Source organism: Diadema setosum, chromosome 1 (genome assembly GCF_964275005.1).
Source record: "Diadema setosum chromosome 1, eeDiaSeto1, whole genome shotgun sequence".
In the NCBI taxonomy this organism is placed as follows: Eukaryota; Metazoa; Echinodermata; class Echinoidea; order Diadematoida; family Diadematidae; genus Diadema; species Diadema setosum.
In genome coordinates this window covers 46,474,118-46,490,995 of record NC_092685.1, presented here as the reverse complement: position 1 = coordinate 46,490,995, position 16,878 = coordinate 46,474,118, and the positions used below count along the sequence as shown (strand labels likewise).

Genomic DNA, 16,878 nt, shown 5'->3' with positions numbered 1-16,878 from the left:
TGCACTTTTCATCTGACAATTGTCAACATTCAGGGTTAGAATCCATCACTGGCATTCCACTGTGGCTGGTGTGAAACAGAAGTGAATGCATTCTGATTTTTGCTAATACACGTAATGCAAACTCAGAGTTAAAGAGCCAAATAAATCCACACGGGCGTCTTTGAATAGCGAATAGCTAACCAACCAGAATTCAGACTACACATACATAAAGAAAGGGAAATTTAAGAAAATATTTTATGTCCACTTGTACACAGTAAACATACAAAGCAAACACTAAAACAAACTAATATTGATACTTTCTTTATTCTTTATAACACATCTGCTTTTGTCTGGCAAATATATTACAAACACAAGGGAACATGTGGCATTAAATCAGGAATTGACAATACGGCAGAAGTGGTACCAAGACCACTACCCACCACCACACTATTATATTGTAAAAGCTGTTAATTTTGTGAATTTCGCAAATCACTGTTGGGCTGCGAATTTAACAACACAAAAAAAAAATCACCACCTGATCTTGATTGCATTAAATTTACATACATGCAATACTGCACTTATGATGGCCTCAGTGTTAAATTGAGAAAACAACATCCCACGAAAATGTCTGACTTCCTCATTCGAGAAAATACATGTAACAGCTTCTACAGTAATACGTGTACAATGTAATATGATTAACTAGAGAATTATGGAGGTGCAGGTTCACACAACAGATGCAGTCCTCATCCACTGCAGATATTGCTTGGCTTGCATGATGGGACAGGGCTAGGAAACAGTGCAGCAGATCACTGACACTGGCCAGATGGCGAGATGGAGTTTGTGCATGTCAAGTTACAGCACCCTCACTGTGACCAGAATTGACACACGAGGGCTCACTTCCTTTCCTCTTTTTTCCGGGTCCAATTGTGTCATCCCAATGTATCTGCATATACACTTCCATGTCTGCTTGTGATGTACTTTGATGCACTACACATTCTACACACATGTCCTCACAGTCTGATTCACAGGTTGTCCAGTGTCAGCCATTGTTATCATGTATACCAGTATTTCCACATCTAGACATGATCTGCTGCAATACATCAAAAGTTTTTCTCTTCATCTTGCAGGATGGAACTCTCACATTGATCGAATCTTCCTGTTCTCCACAAATAATACATGCTGATTGACTGTGTGAGGAAAGAAAATAAAGATGCAAGACAAAAATTAATTCACAAGCTTGCAAGAACAAAGTGCTCAAAAGCTTCAATTTAATTCTTTCATAGCATCAGCCATTTAGAGTAGTCTGATCTGTGACCAATTCTGACGAAAAAAAGTGGGAAAATGTCCAAACTAATATCGTCTGTTGAGAATGAGAAGGGCGTTAAGTTGTCTTGAACACTATGGGTTTAGTGACAACTTAACGCCCTTATCATTCTCAACCGACGATATATGGACCATACCATTTGAATATAAGTGCTATATAGATAGAGTATCATTAGTAGACGCAAACACACATCAAACTCTTATATAAATGATAACAGCCAGGTAAAGCAGATCAATTACAACAGGAATGATGAGGAGTAGTTAATAGACGAGTACTTTTTGATTAGACAACAAAATTTTACCTCAGTGAAAGGACACAAACAAGTCCATGATGCAAGACTATGACATCACTGCATTAAGCTTCTGCTGTGGAAATTGCTTCATACAATGTATTGACATTACACGTATTTACAAGCAAAGTATTATCAAAATACAATTGTACATACATGTAATTGTACCAAAGTATTTCAACGACTCAGCCCTTTGGTAGCAAGATAGGTTTGTGTATTTGTGCATTTTGCCCCTGCTTAAGTTTGCAAAGGAGTCGAAGTGAGAGTAAATTATAGGGCTCACACCTGTGAATAAAATGGAATGTCCCAGACCCCTTCACAAAATCGTACCAAAGATACCAAAATAAATGAAGAAAAAAATCAATTAAAAAACAATAATGCAGTTTGGCACAAAAAAAAAAAAAAACCCCACAAAAACTGAGTAGCTGCAGATATTGAGTATCAATTCCTCTACAAACTACATTTTGGTTGGAAGATGAAAACTTTTCTCATGGAATCTGAAGGGACTATATTTCATTGGGTGCATGTACAGAAAATAGGTGGTCTTTGGGGTGAAAAGAACTCGTAGTCTGGCTTTGCGGACCCTTGGACAGAGTTTGAGCGGAAGAACCTGCTTTGGAAATTTGATGGATGAAAGGCTTATATATCTCACTTATCCAGGTTAGTGAAGATGAAACACCTCATTTCTCACAGCTATTTTACAGAACTTTTTAATTTTGAATCTTAACACATGTCTCTATGGGGAATTATTTACCCGTGTGAGCCCTATAGTGCATCAGCTGTTGAGTGCCTAGTCTTTATTCAAGGGTTCTCACCTTTAGGATCATATTTGATGAGCATCAGTTTTGGTTTCTGCCTCTGCCTGGTCGTCACAATACTTGTCCCTGTCCCTGCGGCACTCTTGAGCATCACCATCACCCTCCTAAAAAGATCACAGTTGGCCGTTAGCTTCACATCTGGCATTCCATTCATCAAAATGCATCCTAACAACATTTTACATAAGCGGAAGGTACTGTCACAATGTTTTGTGTGACCTAAATTCTTCACAATGCACAATTCAAGTGTCCTTTGGATGAATGGAGTGTTTAAAAGCACCATAGTAAATATATATGTTACAGCAACAAAAAAAATGAGAAGCAAATATTCAAATAAATAAATATTTGCATTGTAAGAATGACATACATTTAAAAGATGACAAGTAATAATTTGGGTGAAATCAGTCAAATACCAAAGATAACAATTCTGATTTTGAACCTTCTGTATTTCATTGTGTTTGTTTTGTATTTTGAATCTGCACTTTGTATGAATACATTTTCAGTATAAAAGAATCAAAATTGAGACTTGTTTGATATCAAATAGACTTGGTATTCCTAGCTTACTGACTGATGGAACAGAATAATGGACATAACTCACAACATAATTTTCCTTCCCATGAAGTACAGTAAATGTTCACAACCTACTAGATTATGCATTTAGTATGATGCCTTATCAATGACTTCTGAAACATTACTTTTTTTTTCAAACCATGTCCAGCAGGCCTAAATTCTTATGCTGTTAAAATGCAAGATACCTTAACAAACTGGTGGCCAATTGGACAACACTGAACTCAATATAGGCTGTATGTCAAAACAAATCTCTGCTTTGTACATTAGGAGAACTGTTCTACACAGTTGACAGGAAAGTACCATATTTTAGCACATGAACTCAATTGATAAGATTTGAATTGTTAGAATTCTGTTGTGCAGTCTAACAGGCTTGACAATCCACAGAAAACACTAATTTTTAAAGAAAGATATAGACTCTAGATACTCACTTGCTTTTGGCAACTGTAAAAATAGAATGGCAAAGAAATGAAAAAGTCATGACAATGAAAATATGATGTACACAGTCTAATTATGCAGTACCAACAAAGGTGCCAACATTCAAACAGATCAAAATGAGTGAATTCATAGTGTGCAATCAAGGAGATGCTAATACTATGAGTATTAGGTTCCTAGAATTGTATGCATCGGGGAGGGGGGGGGGGGGATAGAGTTCCTAAATCAAGGAGATGTTTATATTCTCTTGTAAGGAGAGTAACACAGTACTGGTAGATACCAGATACAAATTGTATCCATCTACATTTTTAGGCAGCCTCATGTCTCTGCAGAATCACGGAGACTTACTGTAAAAGTGTATATTTTCACGGGACTAATTTTTCACGCTTGGCCAGGTAAGCAGAGTTTCGCATGTTTTTAATTTTGCGGAATCAAGACATCACGCACAGGAACATATGGCAAGCAAAACTTTTCGCATGCTTTTAATTTCGCGCTAGTTTCTGGATGCGCGAAATGCACAAAAATTTCCACTTTTACAGTAGTCGCTCCAATATTTAAATACCGGTAATATACATGTACCGGTACTTGCCTACACTGTCATTTTAACTTTAGCCATTTAACCAAGTAAGAATCAACAATATCATTGAATCTGATATAGACCTACAGTACACAAGCAGAGTATTACATTGTCTTCATGCCTTTTTAATTCAAAAGGCAAACATCCCAATTGCAGACTATCTTTTGCTGTAGATACTGTTGGTAGTGTTTAGTGTTGTTACTACTACAGGTGGTACAGGCATATCTATCGCGTGCATGGCATGGTAGATGCCTTGCCTTTGCTCTCTACATAACTATACACAGCCCAGTTGCTGTACATGGTACGTCGCGACAGGGCTGTACGAGCGCGACCACCAACCACTAGGAGAGCGATGTAATCGTATCACGATAGCTTTGAATTTTGATACTTAACATCATTTTTGTCACCTCAAACTCATCGAGTATACTCTTCAATATTTACTCTACATCTGATGCTATCAGTATTCAAATGTACGCAATGAAACTTACCGAAATTGATCATCATATCCAGCATGTCCACACGGTACACAATCTTTCACGCCAGGCCTAACTATACACAGCCCAGTCGCTGTACATGGTACGCCGCGACGTACCATGTAGGCCTACAGCGACTGGGCTGTGTATAGAAAGATTGTGTACCGTGTGGACATGCTGGATATGATGATCAATTTCGGTAAGTTTCATTGCGTACATTTGAATACTGATAGCATCAGATGTAGAGTAAATATTGAAGAGCAGATCTATACTCGATGAGTTTGAGGTGACAAAAATGATGCTAAGTATCAAAATTCAAAGCTATCGTGATACGATTACATCGCTCTCCTAGTGGTTGGTGGTCGCGCTCGTACAGCCCTGTCGCGACGTACCATGTACAGCGACTGGGCTGTGTATAGTTACTCTTAACTATACACAGCCCAGTCGCTGTACATGGTACGTCGCGACAGGGCTGTACGAGCGCGACCACCAACCACTAGGAGAGCGATGTAATCGTATCACGATAGCTTTGAATTTTGATACTTAACATCATTTTTGTCACCTCAAACTCAACGAGTATACTTTTCAATATTTACTCTACATCTGATGCTATCAGTATTCAAATGTACGCAATGAAACTTACCGAAATTGATCATCATATCGAGCATGTCCACACGGTACACAATCTTTCACGCCAGGCCTAACTATACACAGCCCAGTCGCTGTACATGGTACGTCGCGACGTACCGACGGTCAGGAATTGCGCCAGAAAGTGTCATTTATTTGTTCCACGGACTTATCGCAAGTGGTCTCCATGGACCCAGTGTGGCGAACTATTCTTCTGTAATAGAAACATGCATTTAACGTGAGTAAAGTATTCTGTTTAAAGGAGAAAAGTATACATTTTCCTAAGTTTTGTAGTGCTAGTTGTGTTGAGGTTCCTCACTTTGAGGCTGCATGCCGCACTCGTCAGACGCTGTTTTCGCATAGCGTAACAGCGTCTGGTCGGGCTAAGTTACTCTCTACATTAGTACTACAATCAGTTCCACATGCAAGATTTCTGACGTGTTTCTTCTTCAAAATGACTAGTAGAGGGTCTAGATCAAGATTCATATCAGACACGAGCAGCTAACTCTTCAGGGCCCAGGGGACAATATTAAAATGTATTTTACACCATCATCCTATAATATATGGCCTCATTCACAGCCAAATAAATCTACCGGTAAGTTGTTTGTCACAAGGTAGTATATCAGTTCGGGAAACCCACTCACAAGGGGGGCCCCTCCTTATAAGTAACCCGTCCCCCTTATAAGTAACCCCGTCCCCCTTATAAGTAACCCCCGGGGCACTCCTTATAAGGAGTCTCTACGCTTTTTTGCAATGCAACGTGAAAATGAAAGGACTGCGGCAATTCGCTTGATTATGTCCATAAAGCTTCACAAGTTTCCTAGTTACTCACGAAATTTGAGCAAAATCGGTTTGAGGCATCATATCTAAAATCATGGATTTAAATGCGATGTCAAACGACCCATGCGAATGCTGAAATGCGAGCGATTACTGGCGTGAGTGTCGCCAGGCGCGGCGGCGCGGCAATGCTTGAGTGCAGACGTGGCGACTGAGTACGGAGGTCAGTCGCCACGTCTGCACTCAAACATTGCCGCGCCTCCGCACCTGGCGACACTCACGCCAGTAATCGCTCGCATTTCAGCATTCGCATGGGTCGTTTGACATCGCATTTAAATCCATGATTTTAGATATGATGCCTCAAACCGATTTTGCTCAAATTTCGTGAGTAACTAGGAAACTTGTGAAGCTTTATGGACATAATCAAGCGAATTGCCGCAGTCCTTTCATTTTCGCGTTGCATTGCCTTTAGCGTGGAGACTCCTTATAAGGGGTGCCCCGGGGGTTACTTATTAGGGGGACGGGGTTACTTATAAGGGGGACGGGTTACTTATAAGGAGGGGCCCCCCTTGTGAGTGGGTTTCCCGAACCGATATTTAACAATGAACAATTCAAAGACTCACTACAGAAATAGGAGTCAAGGACCAAATAAGTCAGTAAGATTTAACGTTACATAGAAATTATCTACTAACGTTACAGTGTTAATTATTAACCAACTGAATTAGACAATTTATAAATTTAAACTTTAACTTACTACCGGTAGGCAACTAGTAAATGTATAAAACCCTCTCTAGATTTCTAAATAGTTAAACTTACTCCGATACTCGTTTATTTCATATTATTAAATCATATTCATAGCACTTGATTAGCAGACATAAAGTTTGATTATCAAATGAACGTGACTTACGTGCTGTTATCGTGAGAAACATTGTGTAACTGTCTGTAACATTGACGGTCAGGTAGGAAATTATTGCCAAGATAGATCTGTGGCAAATCTCTCTCCTCGGTCCTCGGCTCCAGAGTCCGGATCGGATCTATTGTCTCACTTTCCACCACTAGGCGCAGGCCTACCCAGAGGAGACCCGCCCGACTAGGTGTTAGGTGTACGCATGTAGTGGCAATAGGTGCACGGTGGTAGGTAGGTGGATGCAGCACGCGCTAGTATGGAGACGGATAATGGAGCTCACATAATGTAAAGGCACGCGCGCGTGTGATCTCTAATATGAGACTGGTTGGCTTTGCATTGAGCTTTGAAAGATACCATACGTTTCAGCCAATCCAACTCGCCGTGCAACTTTTTGTCCTTGTATTTCGACCACACTAGTTCCGTGATTTCGACCCCTTACTCGTAACTATTTTATAGTTCCGGGGAAAAAAATGAAAGAATGTCTCTTTAAGAAAAATACTCTAACATGTTTTGATTTACATTATTTTTCTATGTTCTTCCATTGACGTTTTTAGGTGTTATAAAATGAAGAAAGATGTTAGTTTCTGTTGAATGACGGAGTTTGTTCCTTACTTTCCTTTTGTTTCGGTGTGTTTAGAGTAGATCAGTTTCTGGTATAAGCTATACTCAGTCCATGGGCTCTGTTTCTTCTTTGCTTTTAAATTTTTCATTTTTGTATCTGTTTCCCTTGTGTTTTGTACATATCTGGGAATTTATTTTGCATCATAAATGAAATGTATATGCACAGGCTATCAATGGATAGAGATGACTACTTTGTCATATACTATAGTTGACATATGTAAGAGATAGCATGGAGAAACCACAATCTACATTACTATAAATGTTAGTCCTCTCTGTAAAGGGATAAGAGAAGAAGTCCTGATTAAAAGACAAGTGCTTCTTATACATTGTTAGAGCATGCAGTAGCGGATCCGGGGGGGGGGGGGGAGCGCTAAGTGTGCACCCCTTCTTTATCTTTTTTTAAAACAAAAGAAATAGAAAGAAAAAATGGGGCATGTGCGTGCCCTTTAATTTCGTAAAGGCGTCTCCCCTTTATGGAATTCCTGGATCTGCCCCTGAATGATATTTCCTTCTATGATTGGAAGCAGTCAAACTTTGGCTGCCCCGAGCTGGGCACGCCATCAAATATGGCAAATGTTCTGATTTTGACTTGTTTTTGAACTTGTTCTCATCATACCATTATATCATTCCCATCTAATTAGTGAATTAGCAGTTTGATTGGTCAATGGTGTTAGAATATTGCTAAAATGATGGATAGATCCTAAATCTGATAAGTATTTGGGGGATCAAGACGGACAGCCAGGGCCAGCGCTACGAGGGGGCCCTGTTATGGGAACAGGGACATTGATTCTTTTGAAGATGGAGAGGGAAAGACATTTTGAATAACATATTTCTGGTGCCACTTGCTGGGGATGACAAGCAAAAAACAAACAAACAAACAAACAAAAAACAAACAAAAAACAAGCAAAAAAACTTGGCGGGGGTGGGGGTGGGGGGGGGGTTGAGTGGGGAGCTTCACCCCCACTTTTTGGGTGCCACTTCCGGATCCGGGGTTAATTGGCTGACAAGAAAGCAAAACAAACAAAAAAGCTTAGCATTTTTCTGGTGCCATTTCCGGGGGGGGGGGGGGGGGGGGGAGTGTTAGCCAAGTGGTAAGACCCTATGTATTATGCGAAATTATTGTAACTAATGTCTGTTCATAGTACACAATACTCTTCCCTCGTAGCTTCTCATGATATAAAAACAAAAAGAAACGTCGGTACGTCTTGCTTGCTATTTCATATTAAAGTTTTCATCCACATAGATTTGTGAATGGAATCCTCAATATATTTGTGACTTTTCTGTTTTGTCATGTTACCCCAAACGGGACTATGCAATGTCCGCTATCAATATACTCATACAATGTAGTACAGGTACTAGAATCTAGTACTAGTGATCTTCACGTTACTAGTATTAGCAGAAGGCGAGTGTATGCACAGAGGAGCGAATTACTTATGGTCGAAGTTATGCGCTGTTCCCCGCACATGTAACATCAACCTCGCCACTGAATATGCACTGCGTATCTAATTTAGTGGTGGTACAGGTTGCCAATGAACCCCAAAGACCGGTTGTGCAGTGAAGACAGGGCATGCAGCGCAGGGGTCTATCACAAGATAGATCCTGTGTAGGATCTTTGGGTCTGTGCACGAGTTTTGAAACCCGAGTTTTCTTCAGAGCTCGACTCGGCAAAGTATCAGGGGTAAATATTGATCCTTGTGGTTTTATTTACTAATGGCTATCCCAGTAATTCTTGTAGTGTAGACTGTAATTTAATAAGATTCTCATTAATAAAGGGTTGTACGTTATTTGGTGGGGATGAGAAACCACGTATGAAATAGTACAGAGCATACCATTATCATGAGAGGAATTCAAAGTTTATTAGATGAAAATTGGTTTTGGAATTGATGAAACATCCAAAAACAAAGTACAGTGAAACCCTGTTATAATGAGTTCGGTTATAACGAGGTAGGCCCTACTGCTTATACGAGGTGATCGCGTCGGTCCCGTTTTCCTTTGCGTGTAAAAGTACTAAAACATACGGATGGCGGAACGAATCGGTTAACAAAGTGTTAGGCCTATAACAAGTTCGGTTATAACGAGGACAATTTTGGTGCATCAAGTTAAAAAAAAAAACATAAGCAATTTGATCGGATACAACGAGGTTCCATTTCTTGACTTGCCGCTTTCAAACACGCGACAAACGAAACATTGAAAGCCGAATTCACGCTATCCACGTCTCTTTCCTGTTTTGTACAGACTAGTAGGGCCTACATGTTTTTTTCCAAGCCACGCGATAAGACACTGGAGTACCTTTCGATGTTCCTACCAAGTTATTGAATATAATCATTCGATTTTCTTTTTCACGAGATACGCGTACATGATAGAACATCAGACCACACCGCAGCGAGAGAAAAAAAAAATGCTTTCAAAAACTTTCAATCTCATGTAGCGACACTTTTGGCCAAAAATGAACATTTGGAATGCAAATATATTTAACTCATCATTATATCCTTACCATTTTTAGTTCCGACTTAACTTGTTTTGCTGGTTAGTAAATATGAGTGTGTATGATTAAAGCCGAAATAATTAATGAAATCAACGCGATTCCGCCGGGTGACAGTAGCGTAAATATAGTTAAATAACGCATGTTACTCTACCTGAGTCGGTGTTCAGAAAAAGAAACAAACGCATTCGACAGTTTGAATAGATCTTGGTTCGTTCATTATCATTTAATCACAATGAAGATTTTCTTTCTTTCAGAATGGTCTACGAGGTACAGATTTGCGTAAAAAGGATCACGACCTTCCAAATTCCCTGGCGCATATTTTTCAAGAACGGATGTATAAAATGCGAAGAGATTTTCGGAAGAAAAATAAAGAATGCATTTTCAATCCAGTCGGGCGCAACGATCATACATTGTATAAGATTACAGCCGAAATGATTCATGAAATCATTGCATTCCCGCTGGGCACCAACAGCGTAAAATACCTTGAAAGTTACGGTAAACGCATGTATGTTACCCTTATTTGCGCTGGTGTTTGCACAAACATAAACGCATTTTATACAATCTGATTTTGTTCATTGTCATTTTACACTATATTTCACAAGTGAAAAATATCATTTCTTTCAGAATGGTTCAATACAAGAGGAAGAGATAGGTGCAGAAAGAATCACAAATATGATATAGGCCTACTTGTCAAGAACATACTGTGCAACTATTATTCGAAGATATTTTCGGAAGAAAAATAAAGAATTAATGCATTTCAACCCATACTTTTTTTGTCTTTTTTTTGTATTAATTCACAAATAATTTCCCTTTATTCTCTCAATAATAAAGATCCATGCTTGTGTAATAACAACGGAAAGGGTGTTCTTAAGTTTGATTGATGGGTATATGACGTTGTGCTTATGTTTTTCTTTGTTTTTTATGCGTACAGCTATGACGACGTACCGGTTATAACAAGGTAATATCGCCAGTCCCACGGACCTCGTTATAACGGGGTTTCGCTGTAAAACAAAGCGATCCTAATAAAAGGTCATAGGTGGGTCCCACCTCTTATAGAATAGGAATGCACTGTTTTGGATATCTCATCTAGAAAACCGATTTTCATCAAATGAAATTTGAATGTCTGTAGGAATTAAGTGCTCTTTCATATTTCATGAGCGGTTTCTCATTATCTCATCCAAAAATATTAGAAACCTGAAGTTCGGTCTCAACAATACACTCCCTTTAAGTTGTAACTTGTATTTCACAGTGTCGTTCAGAGCAACTTTCAGCCAGCTCACTTTTCCCAACCAAAACTACCCTTGGTAAATCATTTCACTGATTTTATTTCTCAGACTCTGGAATTTAACTGTGTAACATTTAATGGCCATAGTGGTTGGTGGTTGGACACACTATCCCTCAAATGGTGTGCTCTATCTGTCAAGTATTTTCCTGCATTGTACACATGTAATGTACCTTGTACATTCAAATGTGATACCAAAGTATGTATTACCCATTTTTATTTTTGGTATACAGTGTATTTGTTTGTTGTTGTAGTTGTTTGTGGGTTGTTTTTTTTGTGGGGGGGGGGGGGTTGGAATATTTTTGAATAATATGTCTATAATCAACGAATATGCCATATTTCTTATATGTTGTAAGTCATAGTCTTGTTTAACCAACATAATTATGACTAATGAACTACAGTGTAATTGTTTTCACTTATTTACCAACCATGACATGTTGAATATGAAAGCATTGAGTGAATCATGTGTAGCATGTCTTGCTTGAATATCAGTGCACTGTCATTTGGGGTTTGTTTTTCTTTTTATGTCTTTGTCTATTCAGGTAGGGATCCATTTTTACGCTGAGCTAGGTCTTTGATGGTGTTCTGTCACCATGTTTCCATGCATACTTCAAGCAGCCTGCAGGGGGTCTGTTCTAGGAGGTCGCATTGGTAAGGGTCTTTGTCACCCTTGTGTGTGCATCTCTGTGTGGTTGTGTGTGTGTGTCTGTGTTTATCCATATAATTATGAGTCACTTGTGTACTGAAAAAGTGGAAATTGAAATTGAAATTATTGAAATTTGCTCGCATTTCGCGCAACCAGAAACTAGCTGAAAATTAATGTGTGAAAACAGAATTTTATGTACAAGGTTATGAGTCAGATGTGAAGTCACTGGGTCAACCATTGGGAAATGAAGTTGATTGAAGACCTCTATCGTTTAAAAAAAGAAAAAAAAATCTGCATCATATACAGGTCCGTAATGATGGTTTTTATAAGTGTGTGAGAATGCCCTTTAAATAGTGAAATATATTACTCAAAGTAACTGCATTTCAAAATTTCTTCAATTGAACAAGGCAACTTAGTGATGTATTTCATGTGATCATATCAAAATATTACCCACAGCACTGTTGAAATGTAGAGTTTTCAAGAGCGTTGCAGTTCAGAACCACAAATAGGAAATCTCTCTCTCTCTCTCTCTCTCTCTGTCTCTCTTTCTCTCTGCCTATCTCTTTTAGCTTTGTAGGATTTTTTGGTTTCATTTTGAAAAATCTTGATTCCTGGCTTTTCGAGAGACAGTATTGATAACATTTCATGATCTATCTTGGAGCACTGAAGGCGTTTCCCCCTCATGAGTCAAAGTGATTATGTTGCATGCTATCTTCCATTTTTACCAGCAGTGATAGATGAGTCTATCCACATGATTTTGAGAGGGAGTTCCTCTGTTATATGTTATCTGTTATTACACTGTAGGGCTCTTTGATCATGTCACTAAGAACCTAATGAAGTTCTTTACATTCTCATTTTGGGACTTCTCTCCCAGAGGCACTCGCCCGTGGCAGATCGATTATTTCCTTTGTTTGTGTGTTGTACTCAATCTTTTGGAGTCATCTTAAAGGGAAGGTAAACCCAAAAAGCAGTGTGGATTAAGTGAAAGCAGCAACATTAGTAGAACACATCAGTGAAAGTTTGAGGAAAATCGGACAATCGATGCAAAAGTTATGAATTTTTAAAGTTTTGGTGTTGAAACCGCTGGATGAGGAGACTACTAGAGGATATGACGTATGAGTGGACAACAATACAAAGAAAATATAAAGGAAATTCAACAAAACTTCACTTTTCTAGAATTGTGAAAGAGCAATGGACCAACCTCTTTCAGAAAGCAGGGGGAATAATTGCTACCCCTAACATATGTCAATATCAAGTTGATGGAATTTGTAATTTTCATGAAAAATGGATTTTTGTAGAATTTTCTTTATATTTTCTTGGTATTGTTGACCACTCATACGTCATAACCTCTAGTAGTCTCCTCGTCCAGCAGTTCCAACACCAAAACTTTAAAAATTCATAACTTTTGCATCGATTGTCCGATTTTCTTCAAACTTTCACTGATGTGTTCTACTAATGTTGCTGCTTTCACTCAATCCACATTGTTCTTGGGGTTTATCTTCCCTTTAATAATGAGAGTGGCTTATTGCTTGAACATACAATGGCTGCACACTCTATTTCACTCTAGTTTGCAGGCACAAACCCTTGTTGGTCGTAAAGGAGTCTGCGCCAAGACTACTACATGCACCACTTTGGCACTGTCCCATAGGCCCTGTGTTGAAGCTTCTCCCTTGTTGGGAGAGGCTGCAGTGTAGTGGTGCGTGTATTAGTCTTGGCGCATGCAGACTCCTATACGACCAACAAGGGTTTGTGCCTGCAAACTAATTTCACTCTGCCAGAGCACCCTGTACCAGATTAATGCAGACTCGCTTTTAATAGCACTATTTCACCGAGCTTGTGGTAACAAGTGTAGAACTTGTTCTGTTACACTGCACTAAACATAATGTTACACATTTGTTCTGCAGGAGAAACCCCCCCCCCCAAAAAAAAACAAACAAACAAACAAACAAACAAAAACAAAAACTAACCAACAAACAACAACAAACAAACAAACAAAACAAAACACATGCATGCAGTTTTATTGATTACTTTGGAGTTAGGAATTTTTGAGAAACTGACAACTAATCCAGCTCTTTGATAAGCCATGTAAATATTACACCCTTCTGGGAGCTACCAGATACAGAGCCATAATATCAATGGTGTCATTATTCTTTGCTACAGGACTGCTGACATGTGTACCATGTACAGAGTTGTTAGGAATGTGATGTCAGCGTGTTATCTAATTTGCATATTGTGATGATAGCACTGTTTCAAAGAAAGGTGTAAAACTTCATTTTGTTTAGTTATATTTTTTTCTCAATTCTAGGAAATATGTCGGTGTTCTCTTTGTTTAACCTAACCATTTTAATCTGAGATGACTTAAGCATGGAATGGAATTCCCCTTTTAGGGTACGAAACAAATGTTTTCCTCAGAAATAATTAATACAAGTCACAAAAACGTTGTATAAATTAGGCTGAGAAAAGAGCGTTCTGCTTCACATTGAAAGCATATGTTTACAGAAAATGAATATTTTTATGCTTTACATCCCTCTCGTTTCTTCGACAGAGCGTCTGTTGCTGACATCTGCACGTAATGCGGGCAACCATGTCGTCTCCGGCACTCCCGCAGTCACGTCAGGAAGTGGAAAACAGTCTAAGTTGCCAATCCTGCCAAATACTTTGACCAGTAGTACTTCAAATAATGCATGTCCTCCAGCTGACTCGCTGACCGAGCGGCTGTCAAAGCTCTCCTTGTCTCCGGCAGAAGCATCACTGACACTGCAGTATGTGTTCCCTGAAGCATCCTCTCACGGGCTAGGAGCCATCTTGGATCCTGTTGCCACGGTAGCAATCCCCCTTGACTGCCCCACTCACAATGACAAGGACCTGACAGATCTCCCAGTGGACCATAGATACAATGACAATGCCGTCGATGACCCGGACACGAGCACAACCATTACAAAGAAGGCCAGCAACATCCTGCAGAAGCGACACAGAAAGATGAAGCGCCACCAGTACCTGAAGTGGCGGAAGCGCAACCGCTTCAAGCTGCGAATGCAGAAGCAGAGGAAACGGAAGCGCAACCGCAAGCGCTGGGAGCGTCACCTCAACAAGTTTCGGTTTGCGGGGTTGAAGCCTCTTGAAGGCGAGAAGTATCTGGAGAAAAAGCAGGCCAAGCTTAATATCTTCCTCCGTTATCTCGGGGTGCAGGTGGATGATGCCACATCAACTGATGAAGAGGTGACAAAGAAGAAAAAGAAAGGTCCAACTTGTGTTTTGCTTCCTGGTGGAACTCGTAAAATAGTTCCTGAACCTATCCTACCTGAAAGAGCTAGGCGAAGGTGATGATGCGAAAATGTGATGTCTAGCTTTAGAATATAATGTTTAATGCACTGTCCTACAGAAGTGGTTTCATTGATATTGTAAAATTTTGGGAGTCAGTAAATGCTCGATATATATACCAACATGGATTTAGCTATGAAGAACTAGTTCAGATATAGTCCAGGAAAACAAATTCATCAGAAATCTGTTTGTGCAAGTTCAGATAACAGATAATTTTTTGCTTTTTCTTGCAGCCATGTTACAGCTCTTCTACTATGTCGCTTTTTAGAAGCAGTTTAAGAAAACAATGTTTGTTTATACTTCTCCAAATCTGTAACACAGCTTCAATCTTATTGAAATCATTGCACAAGGGCATGCTGTGAATTCTCCAATAATTTATTTTCAGTATCCTTTATTCAACTCCATTGGACCTCCTGTTAAAGTCTTTGTGTACACCAGTGCTCTTAAATTTTGGTTATAAAACTGGTTGTCCCATTTACATCTGCATTTACTGAATTCAAGAGAGTGTTTTGCATTATTGTAGAACAAAGTTTATGTGTCGGTGTGTTTAAGTGCATTCACATTCATATCTTCCTGAGCTTAATTAGGGAATCAATGTTCTAAAGTGGAATGTTGACTTGATGAGAGACTCCCAAAATGTGTATTTTAATTCTCACTCTGTATATTGTAGATACTAATACAGACATTCAGAAAGTCTCAAGTAATTTGCAAAAATACCACAAGTGCAGTGAACAAAGTTTTTGCATACAAAAGAAGTGAAATAAAATGACCCCGTTCAGGATAGGGGTCTCAAGCGTGAATATTGTAGACATTGTGATGTGTGGACCTGTCTTTGCATCTTGTATCTTCTTAAAATCGTTTTTGGATAAAATTATCAAATATGAATGCTGCTGAAGTCCAGTGTAGATTGTACTCTTATACTGAATCTCTATTGCTTGCAAATGATAGTGCATGGTTAATATGGGGATTGCTGTTGATGTATGCAGGGAATTCAACCCGAGAAGCATCTTTGACCCATAGACTCGTTCACATTAAGGTACATGTATACGATACATTGTATATTCATTGTGATATGGTAACAATAGTCTGTTGACTTCTCTTTTTTTTTTTATCGGAAGGATTGCTGTAACAAAATTAACAAACAAAAAATGAAATGTGAAGTTATTGGTTAGAACTGTAACCTGTGAAAATGTCTTTCTATTCATATGGTCTGTTTTGTGTGTGTGTGCGTGCATGCGTGGGTGTGCGTGTGTGCTCGTGCAGAGTGTCGCGAGTGCACAACGTATTATGTACCGGTAGTGTTATGTATAACTATCATATTACGAAACATCACTCTCAACTATCCAAGCAAGTACATGTAGCCCAACTGCAGGAATGGCAGAGTAACCGTTACTTTTTTGTTCTTGTTCAGAATGCCAAAATGTTATACATGTATCACATGATCATCACATACCCTCCACTCGACCACATACACATAAATGAAAATCAAGTTGTCTAGCAAAAATAAAACAAAAACAAAACAAAACATAAATCTTAAATGTTATAAAAGAATGGCTTTAAATTTTAGGAGACTGCTATGTCTGATCAAATCACCAACATTTCTAAATCGGTCCGCTATCAATTGTGCAATATTGGTTTTATTCGCAAGTTTTTGACTCGCTCTGCAACGGAAAAACTTGTTCATTCACTTATTTCTTCACGCCTTGATTTCGGTAATTGTCTGTTTTTCAATCTGCCAAACTCACAAATTGGC

The 16,878-nt window shown here is 39.0% G+C and overlaps 2 protein-coding genes across 3 annotated transcripts; one reads left to right on the top strand and one right to left on the bottom strand.

Annotated features, from left to right (window-relative positions):
* Positions 1 to 287: 287 nt before the first annotated feature.
* LOC140239979 (uncharacterized) lies at positions 288 to 8,564 on the bottom strand. Its single transcript, XM_072319826.1, has 4 exons — positions 8,544 to 8,564; positions 6,771 to 7,021; positions 2,408 to 2,514; positions 288 to 1,166 (listed from the first exon to the last, which is right to left on the bottom strand). Exons 1-4 carry the CDS (start codon positions 8,562 to 8,564, stop codon positions 1,117 to 1,119), a joined length of 429 nt encoding a protein of 142 aa, XP_072175927.1. The 3' UTR covers positions 288 to 1,116.
* A 360-nt stretch (positions 8,565 to 8,924) lies between these two features.
* On the top strand, positions 8,925 to 16,305 carry LOC140231441 (uncharacterized). 2 transcript variants are annotated; one of them, XM_072311578.1, is made up of 4 exons: positions 8,925 to 9,069; positions 10,808 to 10,834; positions 11,701 to 11,809; positions 14,350 to 16,305. In XM_072311578.1, the coding sequence occupies exons 3-4, from the start codon at positions 11,752 to 11,754 to the stop codon at positions 15,126 to 15,128; spliced, it is 837 nt and encodes a 278-aa protein (XP_072167679.1). In that variant the 5' UTR covers positions 8,925 to 9,069; positions 10,808 to 10,834; positions 11,701 to 11,751; the 3' UTR covers positions 15,129 to 16,305. The 2 variants fall into 2 exon arrangements, with proteins under 2 accessions (XP_072167679.1, XP_072167671.1); XM_072311570.1 differs by lacking the exon at positions 10,808 to 10,834.
* Positions 16,306 to 16,878: the final 573 nt, after the last annotated feature.

Excerpts from the sequence above, each read along its gene's own strand:
- LOC140239979 (XM_072319826.1), bottom strand. The coding sequence starts at position 8,564 with ATGAGAAGCTACGAGGGAAGA. Across the intron at positions 7,022-8,543 it reads TGAGAAGCTACGAGGGAAGA|CGCGTGCTGCATCCACCTAC; the intron begins GTATTGTGTACT and ends TCTCCATACTAG. Across the intron at positions 1,167-2,407 it reads CATCAAATATGATCCTAAAG|TCAATCAGCATGTATTATTT; the intron begins GTGAGAACCCTT and ends TTCCTCACACAG.
- LOC140231441 (XM_072311570.1), top strand. The coding sequence starts at position 11,752 with ATGTTTCCATGCATACTTCAAGCAGCCTGCAGGGGGTCTGTTCTAGGA. Across the intron at positions 11,810-14,349 it reads TGTTCTAGGAGGTCGCATTG|AGCGTCTGTTGCTGACATCT; the intron begins GTAAGGGTCTTT and ends TTTCTTCGACAG.